Consider the following 18,622-nt stretch of genomic DNA (forward strand, 5'->3'; position numbering starts at 1 on the left):
CAATAAGGTTTTAAAAGGTTTTCTCACCACTGTTAAGTCAATCTAAATTACTAAAAATCTCCATACCCTCCATAGAACAGTAGTATGAATGCAGATACTATTTAAGACTGAGATGAAATTAAAATACTTTGCTCAAAGTTCAGTTGAGATAAAAAATGCTTGACTAATAAACAATCATAAAATCAAAACAAGTAAAAATACACATTAGATAGAAAAGATGTAGTTAAAATGGGCAAAATATATAAACTGGCAGCAGCTCACCGTCTAAAGCTTCTTTTAATTCATCTTTGGTCCAGGCAACTTCTGTCATCAGTAGTCGGAGGTAATACATGGCATGCTGGTGTGGTTGTTCAGCTCGGAAGTTATTAAGCGATCGCATGTACTAACAAGGTTAAAATAAAATAATGGTTAAGAAATGAAGATTTGCGATGAACGTTGCCTGATTTTTTTGATGTTCTATATTCAAATTATATGGTCAGATAAAAGAAATAAAGATGGGCAGGGCTCCCTCTTAACTGAGATCTCATATCATAGTTTGAAGCTGGATGGCAAATCATTATTCATCCATGATTAAAAGGTTACCCTGACTAGCATTCATCAACCAATACTGGGGCCAATAAAACACATCAGGAATTTGCCTGTAATTGATGAGCAGCTGGCAGGTGGAGGAGAAGAAGCATGGGATCTTGTGGTCTGTTCCTAATCTCTGAACCAGCACTAAGGGATGGGAACAGAATATATGTACTGGCTAGAGGAAGAGAACTACAGAAAGACAAGAGTCATAGCTGAAAAAGCCCTCACTAAATTTAATTGACTTAAATCTTATGGATGACTACTCTGAAGTCACATTATTTTCAAATGGAGCTTACTCTCAGGCAAGTGTGCAAATGACGACAGTCCAAGTGTGGCACCAATCATTGCCCCCAGCAGTTTTATACCTTTCTGCAGGCATATGTACATTCCCTACACATTGTTCATACAGTGGTGCCTCGCAAGACGAAATTAATCCGTTCCGCGAGTCTCTTCGTCTTGCGGTTTTTTCGTCTTGCGAAGCACGGCTATTAGTGGCATAGCAGCTATTAACGGCTTAGCGGCTTTAAGAAAAAGGAAACAAACTCGCAAGAACTCGCAAGACGTTTCGTCTTGCAAAGCAAGCCCATAGGGAAACTCGTCTTGCGGAACGACTCAAAAAACAGAAAACTCTTTCGTCTAGCGAGTTTTTCGTCTTGCGAGGCATTCGTCTTGCGGGGCACCACTGTAACTTATTTGAACTTTTAGGCTCCTGCACACCCCCTCCTGCCTTCAAGGAATGAAATATTGCATGTATGGTGTCTTCCCCTGCTTGATATTCTGATTTATAAGGATCAAAGTCAAGTTCAAGATGGCTTACCGCCTCCTTGATAATTTCAAATCTTTTTTCATCAATCTCAAAGGTAGCCATTTTCTCAACAATCTTCTTGAGCAGGATATGCTGCTTGTCATTGTAACCTTTTACGGAAAGCTATAGGAAAAGGATATATAAGCTGTTATGTGTTTGAAATATTCTGTTTTCTAGAATTCTAGATTGTCCATCAAAGCAATAAACAGCAACTTCTTAACACTGGGAAGCATTCTCCCTTATTTCGCCAGAAATACTAAGGTTTGCCCTTTACTACATCGAAGTCTATGTGTGATATTATTACTGCTTTACTTTTTCCCAGGGCTTAACATCTTCTATTACAATTACAAAGCAAAATTATAGTGGAAAACCAATATTGTTCCATGCTGCAAAGCAATGCTTCAAACGTCAGGTAATAGAAAACGGAATGAAATGTTGTTGCTCTTTCCCAGGATTAAAGAGTAGTTTATCATTCTTCTTCCAAATGAAGAATAAAAGTATGCTAGGAACCCAAATCTAGAAAAGAATATAGGAAAGAAAAACTTCTGTTCCATAGTTAATAAAGCAGAAGAGTCCATTATATACTGATGTTTAAGAAGTAGGGACTTACAAATGTTTAAGACATCAAGATGACAGGCTCATAAAATCATTGCATAACTCGGTTGACCACCATACACACAAGGCTGTATAGAACGCAATGCCAACTGGGTGCTGCTTGTGCAATGTGACTTCAGTTTCCTCTCCCTTTCCTGCCCCCCCCCCAAACATGCTGCACAGGTTTCTCCCCCCTTCTGGAGCTTACTCTGAAGGTGTATAGGGAGCTAGAGGGGACAGGAGAAGAAGAAAAAAGAGGATTTGCAGGTACTGATGACCAGCAGCATCTGCAAAGCTCCTTGCACATATAAAGGATAAAACCTTTGTTTTAGCAAAACCTTGCTGCCTGCAAGATGCACCTACTCACCTGTCATTTGTGATGTCTGGTGACTGGTATGTGGGAGGCTCTGCCAACCTTGCAAACTAAGCCACTGAGGCAGATCCTAATAAGGATCTGGCCTATGAAGTCAAAAGGGCTCCCCAACCCCTGTGCTACATGATGAAAGAAATTAGAATGGACTTGACTCATATTGACTAGATCCCAGGTTGCAGTCTGAAAACATAACACCTTGGCAACCTTGCTGATGCTAAATAGGTCTGATCAGGTGAGAGGCTGCTGAACAACACTTCGTAAACCACACCGAGTTCCATGATGGAAAAAATGGCAAGCTACAAATGTAAATAAGCAAAAATACTATAAAACTGTGCTGTTTCCCCCCAGCCAATTTTAGCACTGAAACCAGTACATTAAAAAGCATGCTTTTTAGCAGCCCCATGTTTCGTCAGATAAAGAAAATATATGACCTACGCAGAGATTACTGGAGTCTTAAAAGTAAGTGCAATGTTTTGGGAAAGTTTAGGAAAGAAATAGTCAATGTTTTGGGAAAGTTTAGGAAAGAAATAGAATAGAGATCACTTTTTAATGTACTCATGTGTTATATAAGGACCCTGTTTCACAAGTCATCTTGATCCCGAAATGCAGTCTTCTCTTACCAATAATGCAGTTAGTAATATTTAGTAAATTGCATGTCTGATGAAGGTGGTTCTGGCACACAAAAGCTCATGCTGCAATAAATGTATTAGTCTTCCAGATGCCCTGCAGTACTTTGGTGGTGGCTGGGGTTTTTTTATTTTTTAAGTATACATTAGGATCTAAATGACTGAAAGCCAGCAGAACTCCATGTTTAACTAAAAACATAGCAACTCTTTCAAGGTTACTATACTATACAAATGAGTAAGAAATGCAGATCAGTAATGCATCAGCACACTTCTCAGTCATAAAAAAAACCATTCCAATCATGGCCAAACCATTCAATAAATGGTTATAAAACTGCACAAGTCTCACGCCCTTATGATAGGGATGCAAAGGACAAAACCAGGAGCCATTTTTCCAAGCAGCACTCAACTCTCACGCCATCTACTTTTTGCTTGTTCACCCCCCCATCTTACTTACAAGTATTGCATTCATTCCTGATGCAATGGCATAGACCAAACCTGAGAGGCGTGCTGCATATGTATACTCTTTTAAATCATCCTTCAATAACCTGATTAACAGGTATGTCATGTTGCAATGGAGAGGATCAGCATAAAGGTAGCGACTAACAAAAAAGAAAAACAAAACAAAAGGATGCTTTGATACTTCAAGGAGCGACACGGTAATGGATGAAGAAACATGACTGAAGAGTATGTATATGCAGCCTCATAACCAATATTCTCGGGAGTGAAACACTGGGAATTTGATTTCTCATTCGGAACTCTAGTGAAATGGAGCAGTATCTCAACTCCAATTCGGACTGTAAATTTGAGTTTTAAGTAAAAAAAAATAATCTTGCAAATATTCTGGTGAATGACGTAAAATGAAGTGCAAAAATTGCTGAATGCGAATGGAAATGTTGAAGACTCCAGAAATTTCAAATTATGAGAAAGTATAGCTAGAAATCAAGGTTGAAAAAGAAACTGAAAAAAACAGGTTCTCAATTGGAAAAGCCATTGAAAAATTGCTTCCAGCAAATCAATTTTTTTCCTTCTGATTAGTGGAAGTAAATTTAAGGCTTTTAAGATTCTCCTTGATTTGGTACTTACATACATCCCATAGATGGTATTTTGGAGATCATAGTTCAAGCCAGCTAGCTCTGCTGCATATGCATACTCGTTGAGGGAGTCTTTGAGTAGCTCAAGGTACAAATAGGCCATGTTACAATGCAAGGGATCCACGTAAGCAAATGGGCTGGAAGAAAACGTTGAAAGTAAAATATCTGCTGCAATTACTTCCCAGTTCTGCTAGATCCTCCATACTGGATCTCAAGGACACAGTAAAAAAGAAAATCCTGCTTCCTGTTATGAGAATATTAAGACAGTATGTGAACACAAACACACAGCTAAAGGGGAAAAGATTGATTTAACAATTCCATACTGAGACAGACACACACAGATGTATTACATCTATGTTAAATCTACTGCATAAGATTACACAAAACCATTTTTAGCCCACATTATTCTGAATTTGTTACAAAGACAAATGCTTACAAACAAGTACAAAACATATATAAAACACTTAAAATATACAATGAGTTAAAAATCGCCACAGTGGATAAATCTAAAAGCTTGCCAAGTAGGACAGTCTCACACTTAACTTGCTTGTCATCAGGATTAAACCTCACTGAACACAGCTGCTGGTTTCACAAAATCAGGAAATAGCGCAGTTATAGGTTTGCTACCAAACCACTGGCATTTTCTATATTAGGCACAAAAATATCAAAGTTTTGTATTTAGCTATAGCAGATAACGCTACCCTGATACATTTTTGCAATATCCCAATGAGGAAGAGTACACTGCACAGACTTCCAAAGGTAAAGACAACTCAAAGACTCAAGTCATGTTTCAACAATACTGCTTTGCACCAACATATTAAGAGTGACAAACCAGATTAAGAGCAGAAGTAATTTGTGTACAGTATGGTCTAATATCTATTATGGATATATACATATAGCAGTTAAAAATATGAAATCATCAACATCGCCCAAGTAAATTGTTCACAAAGCAACATTTCTTACTGAAGAATTCTATCATAAGTAAAATACAAAAGTACAACAATATTCAGCATGTTAAAGCAAAATAATAATTATGGGGCAGAATAATGATTCAAAGAACAAAACATTTAATTAAAACCATGCATCTCTTTTTGAAGAAAAATCAGAATGTTCTTTTAATAATGTGAAACAAGTGACTCTTTGCACAATGATTTCTGACATGCAAACCAATACTATTTATTCAGAAGTTAAGTTTCACTGGGTTCAATCAGACTTACTCCCAGTAATGTATGCGGCCTCAATATATGTTAAAACTCACTGGACAATGTTGCATTTTCATATACATCTTATCTAAAGGCTATTATTGTAGAGACCCATCACAAGCAGAAACAACATAATCAGAAAAGGCTGAGACCTCATTTTTAAAACCTTTTCAATACAAAACTCATCAGAAGATAAAGAAGTTTGGGGGGGGGATGACTGCATTTTACTTAATATAGGAATTATCATTTCAAGATACATAACCACCCAAGTTTCTATCTATAAACTCTCTTACAAAACTAAGCAGTACTGCAGTTCACATGCTTCCTCAAAAATCAAAATGGGACCATGAAATTAGCTAGCAATTATATTAAGTGTAAAAACCTAACTTACTTGGTTTTATCTTAAATTTCATTTTCAGTGCTGTAAACTGTTAAGTGTGCTTCAACTTTAACAGGTAATTTGACTTCAGAACCAAGCAATTTCACCAAAGTAAGTTTTTAACTGGTCTATACAAATATCCCCAGCTCATAATGCTCAGCCTTCCTTATGAATTGAGCAGCATTACACTGAGAAATTATCAGGCTTATGAGCATATTTAGCTCATAAGCAGCTCTGGAACATATATTTTCTGTCTGAACGTTCAGCTGCTTTGGGAAAACTACACACCACATTCCAGACACGACAGAAAACGGAGGCTTTGCATAAAGGCACCCTGGTTGTTGCTAACATTACAAGTAAGTTTATACTATAGGGATGGTGAGTCGAGGCTCACAGATTAGAAAGGTGTGCTTAGGTCCTCTTGAGATCCCAGTGACATTGAATCAAGAGTGCAACAGAGTTTCCAAATTGGGGTATGTGAGAGCTATTACCTGATGGGGGGAATATTATTAGCAATGTTAGCAAATCACAATTTCAAATTGAGTAATTCATCATCACTAGATACAAAGGGAGACCTCTGCGGGTGATCAGTTGTACTGCACTGGAAATGATTTAATGATTCAAGCACAGCCAATGCAGAGATGCAACAGTATTATCTGGCCTAGAGGTCTGGTGGGAAGGAGGCAAGACCTGAAGCGTAGTTTATGCAGAACCGCAGTGGTGATTATGGGTTCACAGGAATGCTAAAGATATTTATTTTATTACTTGTTGCATATTAACTGTTCTCAAAGCTCCCAAGCTGAGACAGACCAAAACAAAGATGAATTATTTTGTGTGCTAAAGAATGTTTTTGTTTTTTTTTAAATCAAAAGCTTTAATGTGCAGTTCCAAAATTGTTCTGGACATTTGAAGGGAGAGGAGAATGAAGCCCTGTTCATTTATTTCCCTCCATATGACTGTATGTGGAGCTGGATCCACTGGCCTCATTGATATTGCCCAACGTGCAGAGACAGCAGGGGATAAAACAACAGTGGGAGGCTAGAGCAGGGTTTCCCAAACTTGGGTCTCCAGCTGTTTTTGGACTACAATTCCCACCATTTCGGATCACTTTTGCTTTTTTAGGATGCAGCTTGAAGTGCTGCAAAGGCTCAAGAAGTGATTCTTCCACAGAATATGGTAGGACACAAAATGCATGTGTACAGTAAGGGAATTATGGCTCTACAATACTAATTCCTGCTATCATACCAGTTTCTGTCAAATACAACAGTCCCACATTCTACTTTTTGGACAAATCTTATTAAAAAAAAAACCTTCCTCAAAAATGAGATGCTCCTAGGACACAAAAAAATTACTTTAGGGGTTAAATAAGGATAGTAGAGAGGGACGCGGGTGGCGCTGTGGGTTAAACCACAGAGACTAGGACTTGCTGATCAGAAGGTCAGCGGTTCGAATCCACGTGACGCGGTGAGCTCCCGTTGCTCGGTCCCTGCTCCTGCCAACCTAGCAGTTCGAAAGCACGTCAAAGTGCAAGTAGATAAATAGGTACTGCTCCAGAGGGAAGGTAAACAGCGTTTCCGTGCACTGCTCTGGTTCGCCAGAAGCAGTTTAGTCATGCTGGCCACATGACCCGGAAGCTGTACGCCGGCTCCTTTGGCCAATAAAGCGAGATGAGCGCCGCAACCCCAGAGTCGGTCACGACTGGACCTAATGGTCAGAGGTCCTTTACCTTTACCTAAGGATAGTAGAATGGTACCAAAGTTGTATAAAAGTGGACTTGTCCAGGTCAAACAAGGCACTCATCAGGATCATAAAGCTGAGGGACTGCTCCACTGAATAGACTGAAAGCTACTTCCCTTTGAGGAATGAATTAATCAAACAAACAAACACCCATGGCTTGGATATAGCCATACATGTGTGGAAGCATGTTTCAGTGCTTATATTCCCTGTGCTGTGAAGCTCTATCACCAGAGATATGTTTGGTGTAGGAGTGTGGTGAAGGAGGAGAGTCATTAACAGCTCTTGGATTACGTTTAAAACACTCTTGTGGCACTTTAACAGTAACAAATTGAGATGCTACAAGACTTTGTTGCTTGTGCTGCAACAGATTAACATGGTTGCTCCTCTGGAATGTGGACAATACTTTTCAGCCAGCAGAAAACCTGTGCACACTGTTGCACATCCATAATGCTGGATTGCAGCAATAAGTGGGAACCGACAATCTCAGTTATTCCACTATAGCAGCCCCAAGAATGATAAAATGTTTTCTTGAATGACTCTGCTTAGAAAGATAAATTTTAAAGACAAAAATGCTTGCATACCTGAAAAATTCAAAGTTGAGACAAGCTTTGGGTAGGAAAAATTTGTCATCTTGCTTGAACCATAGCTTGCACATAGCAGTGTCCTGAGTTTAAGAAAACATACATTTTCTATTGTTATTATTAATTATTATTAAATTACAAACTGTGTATTTTTATCATTTAAATCTGTTTAAAGAATATAAACATACAGAGCCCAGGCCATCTGAGTTTGGGTGGAGTCCCACAGGGTTTAACAGAGCCCAAATTTCTCAACCCCACCCCAATTACACACAGTGATGCAGACCTATTCCCTACAATGTTCCCTCGTGCTGTCTAAACACATGCCTATATGCTAACATTTCTGAGATGAAGGGACGACCTCTAAGCCCTGTGGGACTTTTGCAGGTATGAACACTAAATCCATACGCCATTTGTTTGCACCACTGTCAGGTAAGTCTGGAAAGAAGAGACAGCTATGGCAGGGTATGGGCTTACCTGATATTGGGATGAGCCATTAGGAGTTCATCTCCAAACTCTGCAATTTGAACTCACTTCCACCACTATGTAAACTTAAAGGTTTATATATTTTGAACACGGGGCAAAAAGCCAACTGGACAGGAGCTAGTCACCTCTTAAAATAAAGATCCAATTTTCATTCATTTTTACAATCTAGTCTTACAATACTGTTCATATTATAAGCAGCCTACTCAATGACCTTAATCTTTCAAAAGCAATTCAGGAAAGAATGGTACATATTCCCAAAATTCCACCCACAACTATTAAATACATATGCTTACCTTGATAAGAGTAGGGTACTGTGGTGCATCCTTCTCTAAAGGTACAATTTCAAAGTTAGTAGGGATAAATTCATTCTTCATTGGCAGCTTGAATTTCCCATTGAGGTCAGCATTTTGCCATTTCTACATTCAATGTGCAAACAAGAGGATAGTTTTGTTATTATCCAGTGGGTGGGCTAAAAAAAATTGTGCTGCAATTGTGCTGCTCTGTGAAGGATTATCGACCTCTGATGAATCATGCTTCTTCAAAATTCATGACAAAATTAATTATTACTAATGTTTCAAATTATTTAATCTGTACGATTCCTTGCAGTTCACATAATACCATTTAAGTTTGCTTTTAACTATGTTCCATAACCACTTAGAACATAGTGCTGACTGAGGGCTAGAGTGCATGTTCTAACCACCGTGTAGAACTACTAAGAAATGCTTTCTGCAATATGTATCCCCATGTGAGCAGCTGGTTTTCACTCTTAGCAATATGTGAAAATATTATACAAATCCTCCAAACACAGCTGCGTGTGTGATCATAGCTGTATGTTCAGCTAGGTGCTCTGAACATAGTTTCTCTCTCGCTAAAGCTTATCAATCAGGATTTGGGGGGGGGGGGTTAAGGGTCCAACATGTATAATATTGGCTGCACCACAAAGTGATGTTCAAGGATTTGGTTCACATTTTGAAGTGAAATCTATTTTTCCCCCATAACACCAGTTAAAATTAACTGACACCAATGTGATACACTTATACAAGCAACAGTATTAGTTGCTTTTGTAAACAACACAAAATAAACTTTATTGTAAGCAGTGGCGGAGCAAGCTGATCGGGCGCCTGGGGCGGTACGCGTGCCCTGCACCCAGGGGCAAGGTCAGCTGCCCGTGGGGGCGGGCCAGCCACCCGCAGAGGTGGGGCGATCCAGGGCAGGACGCTCTGTGGGGCCTCCAAGGAGTCTGCCTGCCTCCTCCCACTCAGCCGCCCTACAGCTGAGGGGGAGACGGCGGGCTGACCATTTGGGGTAGTGTGGAGCCTGCGGGCGCTCTCCCAGGAGAGACGCATGCCTCGGGTGTGCTGCAGGCCCCGCGGTGAGTGCCGCCCAGCATTTTGTCACCCCGTTCAATGGTGACACCCGGGACGGACCGCCCCCACCGCCCCCCTTCCTCCACCCCAATTGTAAGAAGTGTGAAAATACTGGTTACATATTCAGTTTACCACCAACTTTCTCACCACACCTTAATGACTTCATCAGAAATTGCCTCTTGCTTGTACTGGGTTCCATACCATTTTTCTGTTCTATCAGTTTTTCCTTCAAAAGACTTAGAAACTATTGCAACCCTAAAAAATAAAACCAAAACATAGTAAGTAAGCAAGCAAGCAAGCATATTACCTCCCCCGCCCCCCCCCAAATGCTATTCAAATAATTCTGCTTGGTCACTAAGTTCAAAGATTCTGTTACTAATACTGTAAATTATATATGTCCTATTCTATTTTTGCATTTAATCCTCCTGTCAGTAAAACAAAAAGCAACATTTATCCATATCAAAATGGCTATGTTAAATGACCCCTTGTTATTTTTAAAAATATATGTATTATATTTTGCCATAAAAGATATAATATATATATATATACGCACAGGGAGAGAGAGATATATTATACACTGAACTTGCATATAAGAGGATATATTTTACAGGATTTAATATATTAAGCTCAGTTTGCTTTTTGCAGCTATGCAAAATTTCACTAAAAATTTCACTAAAATAAAAGATTTCTAGCTCTCATGACAAGTATTTTAAAAAAGACGTTAACAGAATATTTGAAAAAATTCCCAGCAATTAAGAGCATATATAACACACCTAAGGTGCTCCTAAATTCATTTTCTACCATTTCTAAACAGAAATTTGAAGCAAAGGAAAAGACCATACAAATGTCATCCATGGGTGACAACGTACTTTTGTAATCCTGCTCTCTGCAACATTTTAACAACTGTTTCTAATTACCGGTAGTTTTAACAGTTTTCCAGGTTTCAAATGGTCTAGAATTTTAAAGAAATGCTTTGGGGGGGGGGTAAGTAAGGAGAAATAATGCAGAATAGCAAGAGTAATTAGCATCTCTCTGGCCAATTATATGCGAGAGAAAACATTTACTAACAACCCTGTTCTAGCACCTCAGAGCCAACTCATAGTTAATTAGAGGACTATAGGACAGTTGGATATATGGAACACTTAATCAATCTGAACATTTAGTACAAACAAAACCTTAAAAACAAAGGATAGGGCTGAATCAGAGACAGAAATAACTAGCAATTTTTCATTTTAACCTTGTCCTTGGCTGCCAAATAATATTTCAAGATGGAAGATTCTGTGCTGTAAATGAAGCACCCCACTCAGCCTTCTTTCACACTATGTATGAATACAAGGCACAATGCAATGGTATGAGGGAAGCTTTATTTCCCTTTGAAATTAGTTACTATGGTAACAATTCTGTCACTGGCAATGAGCGAACACTGCTTATCTCAGTGTTTCTAGCATACACTGGCAGAGAACCACGGCTTCAGCAAAAAAATAAAAGTCAATTATGTACACCAAGTATGAAAGTCTATCGTATTGAAAACAGCAGGAAGAGTTTACCTGCCACTAATAAAAACCTCTGTTGCCAGTGGACAACTGTGTTTCCACTCCGCTGCAACAACCTTGTTTTACAAATCATATGACAAATACAGAGCAAGTCAATGCATTATTATGAATTAAGCAGCAGTCATGGGTGCCTGCTAACATGGTCCCTGTATGTGGACCAAGTGCAAAATTGGGGTGAGCATACAATCACAGGTAAAAACCATGATGAACCACTGTGATTCTCAAGAAGAGCTGCACAAAGAAGAGTGTGTTTTCCTTAAGTAGAAGCATTGGGCTCAGTCCAGTTAATCCTACAAGCACAAGTTCAGTCCCTATTCTGCAGCAACCATCGTCTTTACAGTTTCCCAAATAATCAGTTTGTGTCATCTACACCCCTCACCCTGCCACAACTAGAATCAGATACCTAATTCAAATCACATTTTCAGATTCTGATTTCAAGGGCAAGCACTGACCAGTTTGCCAATGTGGCAAACTACAGTTACAATAAATAGAAAACAGAAAGAAAAGCATCACGCTAGAGGGGAAGAGCATGCCTGCTGTTCCTTTCGTTGCTTCACCTATTGAGCCCTAGTGTGAAAGCATCCAGAAGAGTCAGTGACATGGGTGTGAAGTTTCAATGAAGTCTAGCAACATCGTATGATAATTCAAAAGAACTGCACATTAGTTACGTAAATATGACAAAGGGTTCTATCAGTTCTTAAAATTATTATGCAGTGTTCTTCCCTCCTTCCATGCTGTGCTAAATATTTTTCTTTGTATAGAATAGGAAAACTTAAATATTTCATTCAAGGAGTTTTGCACGTGTAAAGTTATTTTGGATTTAAAAGTACAATCTACAATCCATCAGCAGTTTTAACCTGCAAAATATTTGCAACTCAATCTGTACAAAATATTGGATGTGGCAATATGGCTTACCGGACATTTTCAGGTCTTAACTTATCCAATACCATTTCTATTAAATCAGGCCTAAATTCTTCAAGTAAATATTCTGCAGCAAGAACTTCTTCTATAGGATAGTACTACAATAAAAATGTGATATTTTTAGTTTAAACCGAAGACATTATGCATAATACTAAAGTGATATAGTTACTAAGATAGTTGGCTATCACTCTAAGTAACACTTGGAGTAGACTCACTGAAATCAATAGATCTTCTCAGAGTTATGACTAATGTTAGATGTCACCCATAGTACAGAAAGAATCACTGTCACTTAGGTACACAGCTAATAAAATAAAAGCTACCCGCACTACATTGTTGATATTATAAGGGATAAAAAGAAGCAAATGCTGACCCCTGGAGGATGTTTTCAAAGTGAATGGAAGCAACATAAACATGTTCATGTAGCAGTATCTAAAAAAACCCCTACTTTCACAAATTCTAACAGAAAGCTATCTTCTCCGCCCCCCCCCCAGCAAAAAGCAAAGAATTCAGTACTTATGAATTCATTCTGGAAATAAAAAAGAGTGTAGAAGCAAAGATGTCTCCAAGGTTGTTTTGCAAACTGGAACCTTTGGTGAGTCTGCCTTCGATCTAAGTCACCAAGGCTCTTTAGATGTGAAGACACTAAAGCCTAACAGGTCTACAGATAAATAAGACAATACCATATGTTTAGGACCAGGCCCTAAGAACACCTGGTACAGGAAAGATCATTTAACCAGTAAGCATGCTTGTGCATTGTAAAAGTCATACTGATTAATCAATATACAGGTAATCAGTTCAGTTATGCTTGGAAGGAAACAGTGCAAATTATTCAGCTATATCCAGCACCAGTCAGGGTCCCAGTCCACACTTGGTAACTAGTCTTTCCATGGAGATATTAAGTGAGGAGACAACTAGCTGTCACTACCACTTTATAGTGTAATTGTGTGCCATATCAACATCTTTTGGCCTGCAATACTCATCTTAGACAAAGTAATTTATCACTATACATGCAAAAAAAATTTGTGCTTTACCCCAACCTAATGACATTGATGCCCAACTTTTGACACATTTCAGAAATGTTAAGAAATATTTCAGCATTAAATTCAGTCAAATTTCGTAACTTACGTGAAGAATCCCTGCAACTTTTGACGTATAACCCCGGGGTCTTTCCTTATCTTTAAACCTGAAGGCTACAGCATTTAAATCCTAAAACAAGAAATAAAATTAAGTTATTCTGCAATGCCACTCTTCATATTGTAAACGATCGGTAAGAATGGTATTTTTAAACGATAATGGGAAATGAAGCTTGGACATAAATTTTATTTGTTTTTTGAAGTTAGCAATAAATTGAATAAATGCACTGTGGTTTAATGAATGCAGGCAAACATAAGAGAATAAGTGAAAACCGCTTTAAGTTATTACAAAGCATTTGGGGCAAAGTAAACAATGTATGTAATAAATTACATTCAAAAGCATTAGAAACTAATTGATTGCATTCAAGAACATTAGGAACTTAACTAAGCAGATTTAAAGAAAATGGAAATTATAATAATTTTAATCTTTTATAAAATGAATAAGGTTATGGATTATTAGATATAGCATTATTTTAGGTCGGGCATGTGTTTGTTTGTTCATAAGTTCATAAATTAATTTTAAAAACAATAAAATTTAACAGACACAATCTATTTCTAATTAAGGTATCTAAAATAAGAGAAGATCTGGTGTGAATCTCTAAAACTACTTGAAAGAAAACCCCAAATATGTTGCAATTATCATACCTTACATTCTTGGAAAACCCACTCTTGAGGTCCTTCTGTACGTAGTTTTTGTATATACTGAAACATGTGCAAGATAATATCTTCCACGTGTACTTTTAAGAAAAAGATAAAATATTGCATGCATAAGCAATTTCTCAGGGAAACACGAAGTGAACATTTTTAGTTTTCTTATGGCCAAGACTAGACATGCGCAAAAGAGATCTGCGATTAGAATCTCCTGTACGCATGCACAAGGCTTTTAAAAAACGAATCAGCAGCCCCATGCATACACTTTGAAGACTGGGATGTTTGAAACTGTTTTCTTCTATGCCCTTCCCCAATCTATTTGCTCCAGCGGGTGAGCCATTTAGGGCTGCTATTCTTTCCCCACTTAACTGAGAGTAAGCCCCATTGAATTCAGCAGGACTTACTGCTGAGCAGATATGGTTGGGACTGCATTGCTGACCATCGATCTTCTAGTTCAGCCCTTATACTTAAAACTAACAGCTCAGTCTGACAGAGGATAAACTAATACAAAGTTGTACAAACCGAATGTATGCAGTAATCACACATTATTTTACTAATGTAAAAGAATACAGAGTATCAAGCAAACAACATGCACATGATACCTTTAGATGTACAAATAATTTCCAGAGAGATAAACTTGCTGATCAGTTATGAACTTAACAGTGGCCCAATTTGCACGTAACACAAAACCAAACCAAGGCTCAGTGTGAGCAACTAAAGATAGAAGATTGTGGCCAATTTGCTCCTCCTCTGATCCTGCTGCTGTTATGCTGCTGTGACCTTAGCATTATGTCCAAACATAATGGCTTAGCTTTATGTCTGAACCCAGGTTCATGTTTTATTTTCCCTGCACAAACTACGAGTGGCAAAACCATAGAACAAACCTTTGCCACAGCTCATGGCTTGTTTTGAGCAAAATAAAGCATAAGCCCAGGTTCAGATGTAATGCTAAGGCAAACCATGTAGTAGAAGTAGCACTAGAGGAAAAGCAAAATAGCCACTATCTTATCTCTGAGAACCCACATTTGCTTCCTTGTGCCAAGCCATAATTTGGCTTAGTTTTATATGCAATTAGGAATCCTCCAACTAGCTTCCTGATAATTTCAACAGAATTAGATGGGCTAAGAACTTTCCTCATATTTGGGCGAACACTAGCAGTGTTCAGATGCAGGAAAATAATGTTCAGATCTGTAGAATTAAGAATGAGCACATAGGTCATTTGTTCAACCCTCTAAAAAAACCCACCTACAATCTTAAAATTACAAATGTTTTGGCAGTGAGATTGTTCTTAACTCTACATTTTTGCATGTGATGGGGAAGTTAGTTTGAAGCCAGTTCATTTGTCCCTGACCTAGCTAATATAGTATGGATTTCCATCAGATTATTTCTCACTCTGGGAGATGTAAAAAAAGTCTACTTAGAGTAGCTCACTTAGATCAATGTGCTCCAAATCCAAACTCAACAGAATAAAAGAAGGGATCCACTTACAAAGTCCTTCTTCTGTGAGGTCAACATTAATGATGAAAAACATGAAACCTCTAGCACCTTCTTTTTGTCCTCCAACCAGGGTATTTACCCAGCCTGTGAAATAGAATATATTTAAAACTCTCACACAATAGTTTATTTTTTCTTAGTTATGCTGTTCATGTACACACACAAAATTAGGAGGTACAGTGGTACCTCGGGCTAAGAACTTAATTCGTTCCGGAGGTCCGTTCTTAACCTGAGGTACCACTTTAGCTAATGGGGCCTCCCGCTGCTGCCGCAGCGCGATTTCTGTTCTCATCCTGAAACAAAGTTCTTAACCCGAGGTATTATTTCTGGGTTAGCAGAGTCTGTAACCTGAAGCGTCTGTAACCCAAGGTACCACTGTATATGTCTTTGGTTAACATCTATGAAATTAAATAAAAACTATTAAAGAACCAAATGACAGAAAGACATTGCATGCACACAAAATCTAAGTGCATTGGGGGCAATCCTTTGTAAAGATCTTCTGCAACGAGCATCTTAGAATTCAGCAGATTCCCAATGCAGCTAGGCTATGTCAGCCCAAGTCCCCATCCCCAGCTCAGTTGGCGATATGCCTGTGCCCCCTTGCCACTCCTGGTGGAGCTGGAGCTGGTGCAGGCCCCTAAAAGGGGTATTTTGAGGGCAAGGGGGACATATGCTACACATTGGTAAACATGCCCTGAGCATCACAAACAGTCATCCTGTTGATGGAATACTGGCGAGGGGGGATATACTGCATACAAATCAGATCCCTTATAATCTTTCATATAAGAAGTACTGAGCCATTGATAAGAAAAACCAAAAAGAGCATCAGTAATATAATGCGAGATTGTTTGAAATATCATTACAACTGAAACTTAGATTTTGTTTACTTCACTCCTACTTTTCAGGGGCTGAGCTGTAGGGAAGCAATTGCCCCAAGGCTTCAATGTCAACTCACTGCGCACCTTACCTTTAGCTTTGAGTTCTGATAAAAGACTTCCTGGACCTTCATGACCAATAAGATGGCCAAGATAATGGCCAGGGTTTGATTTATAGTACTTCTGAAGATCTGGTATTGGAAACGTGACGTAAAGATTTCTAATGTCTTTGATAGGTACCACTTGGTAAAGTTGCTGTGAAACGAACAAAAAAGCAAAATAAATCTGATTTAAACTGAATCCAGTATTTTGCCTTTACAAGGCTACTGTTCTTCTCAAATCCACCACCCACAGTTCATTCCACATATGACCATTTCATGCTTAGGCCATAACATAAAATTAATATTGCTCAACTGCATTTTCTAGCAGAACAATTAGTGAAGTTTCAGGAAGGGGCCAATTACACCTACACCCAAACCTTTTCCAGCCAACATACATTTGTCTTGCTGTACAAGTAATTCTGATGTGTTATGACGCTACTCAACTTATCACAGTAGTTTTCTAGTCTTGCTTAAATACACAACATAAAACTTATTTTAAAAGAAGGCACAATGCAATAAACCCACCCTGAGATGTTCTTCCTGGAAAGGATGTTCAGGGAATTCTGGTAATGGAACGTTTTTGTTCTCTACTTCAGAAAACAGCTTCACTACCAAACTTGTTAGCTCATCTAAAGATTCTGTATGCATATATTTGAGAGGAAAATAAAGTTACACATGGTCAAAAGTTTCAGATGTTATCCTTGATTGCTCCTTTTAGAGAAATGCTTGATAAGCATCTTCTTGAGAAAAGTCGGTATCTAAAATCTGAATGCATTTTACACATTCTTCAATATAAAAATTCTGTGCCCAAAATAAAACCTGTCTGTGTACTGTTGATGCAGCACAGTGTATTCTGTGTACAGTAAGTATCTTCCTAAGGAATTAAAACTATGGAGTCTAGACTGGGAGGCAGAAAGCAGTGAGAATAAGAAAGATATGGAGATTGGAGCATGCTAGGAAATGAATGTCACTGAAGCCTGCCCTCCATGTTCTGAGTTCCGGAACATCACTGCATGTTTATATTTTAAAATTCATCTATAAGAAAATACTAGGTCTAGAAACATATACATTATATAAAAACAGACATTTTCAGAATGACAAATTCTACAGCAGACACACAATCTTTTTTTTCTACTACAAATCTGCAGAGTACATACATCCCTTCCTATATTTTTTTTTAAATCATCCTACAAATTAATAAGTGTAGATATTAGAAATGCTACAGATTTAAGGTAGACCTGTGGTTTAGGATTTGGAGAGTGGTTGCATTCTTTACACACACACACACACACACACACACACAGAGTTAAGTTCCAATGCTAATCCATTGTAAATTGATTATATATTAAAAGTAGCTCCCAAAAAGTTTGGCATTCTTACCTCGTCCTAGAACACAAACAGCCATTAAATTTGATGAATAATAAGTGGAGTGAAACTTCAATAACTCTTGTCTTACATCTATTCCTTCTTGGTTTGGTCTAGTTTCCAAAGTGAATTTGCTTCCTACAGTACATAAATAAAAAGAAGGATGTGTTACAATAAGAGCCATGACTGGGTAAATGTGCTCAGTTCTGTAAAAACTGTTAATCCCTGCAATCACAAGAGGCGATACTGCACATATCCCTCAAACAGATTACAGCATCTGGATTGTTTTACTACTACGTTTACACTCTCCATTTCCTCCAATGAGCTCAGGTGGCATACATGGTCCTCCGCAACCCCCTAACTTTATTCTCACAAAAACAAATGATGGGCATTGTGCATGCAGATCCTATTTATATTTCTATCACATGATGGTACTTCTATCGAGTGCAAGATGTTTATCAAATTTCCTGCTTTCATGATTTCAGCAAGACCATTTGTGGCTCAGCTTGAATAGCTTGGAGTTAGGAGAATTGAAATCTGGAATTGTGTTCTCAAGGGATTGCTTCTACAAATCCTCTTTCTAAACTTTTATTTATGCAATTTCAACAGCTTTTATACGCACATCGTACAGTATCCATCACTTATCTCTTTTCCTAAGACTTCCCAATCCATCTCTCTGTGACATTGTAGGGAAATCTTGATCTACTGCATATCCTGA

At 38.3% G+C, this 18,622-nt stretch overlaps 1 protein-coding gene across 7 annotated transcripts in view; it reads right to left on the reverse strand.

Moving 5' to 3' along the window:
• IDE (insulin degrading enzyme) overlaps positions 1-18,622 on the reverse strand; it is a 53,067-nt gene that overhangs the window by 13,031 nt on the left and 21,414 nt on the right. For 6 of the 7 annotated variants that reach the window (XM_081006763.1, XM_081006765.1, XM_081006766.1 and 3 more), the window contains exons 5-17: positions 17,920-18,042; positions 17,065-17,177; positions 16,531-16,693; positions 15,558-15,650; positions 14,064-14,155; positions 13,411-13,491; positions 12,280-12,383; positions 9,964-10,066; positions 8,738-8,860; positions 7,962-8,044; positions 4,055-4,199; positions 1,391-1,501; positions 262-382 (exon numbers count right to left, since the gene is read on the reverse strand). In XM_081006763.1, coding sequence (XP_080862889.1) covers positions 262-382; positions 1,391-1,501; positions 4,055-4,199; positions 7,962-8,044; positions 8,738-8,860; positions 9,964-10,066; positions 12,280-12,383; positions 13,411-13,491; positions 14,064-14,155; positions 15,558-15,650; positions 16,531-16,693; positions 17,065-17,177; positions 17,920-18,042 — 1,455 coding nt within the window. Of the gene's footprint in view, positions 1-261; positions 383-1,390; positions 1,502-3,425; positions 3,571-4,054; positions 4,200-7,961; positions 8,045-8,737; positions 8,861-9,963; positions 10,067-12,279; positions 12,384-13,410; positions 13,492-14,063; positions 14,156-15,557; positions 15,651-16,530; positions 16,694-17,064; positions 17,178-17,919; positions 18,043-18,622 lie in introns of all 7 variants that reach the window. The other variant, XM_081006761.1, reaches the window with a different exon arrangement.

The sequence above is a fragment of the Podarcis pityusensis genome (assembly GCF_964106645.2).
Source record: "Podarcis pityusensis genome assembly, chromosome: 5".
NCBI classification, from domain to species: domain Eukaryota; kingdom Metazoa; phylum Chordata; class Lepidosauria; order Squamata; family Lacertidae; genus Podarcis; species Podarcis pityusensis.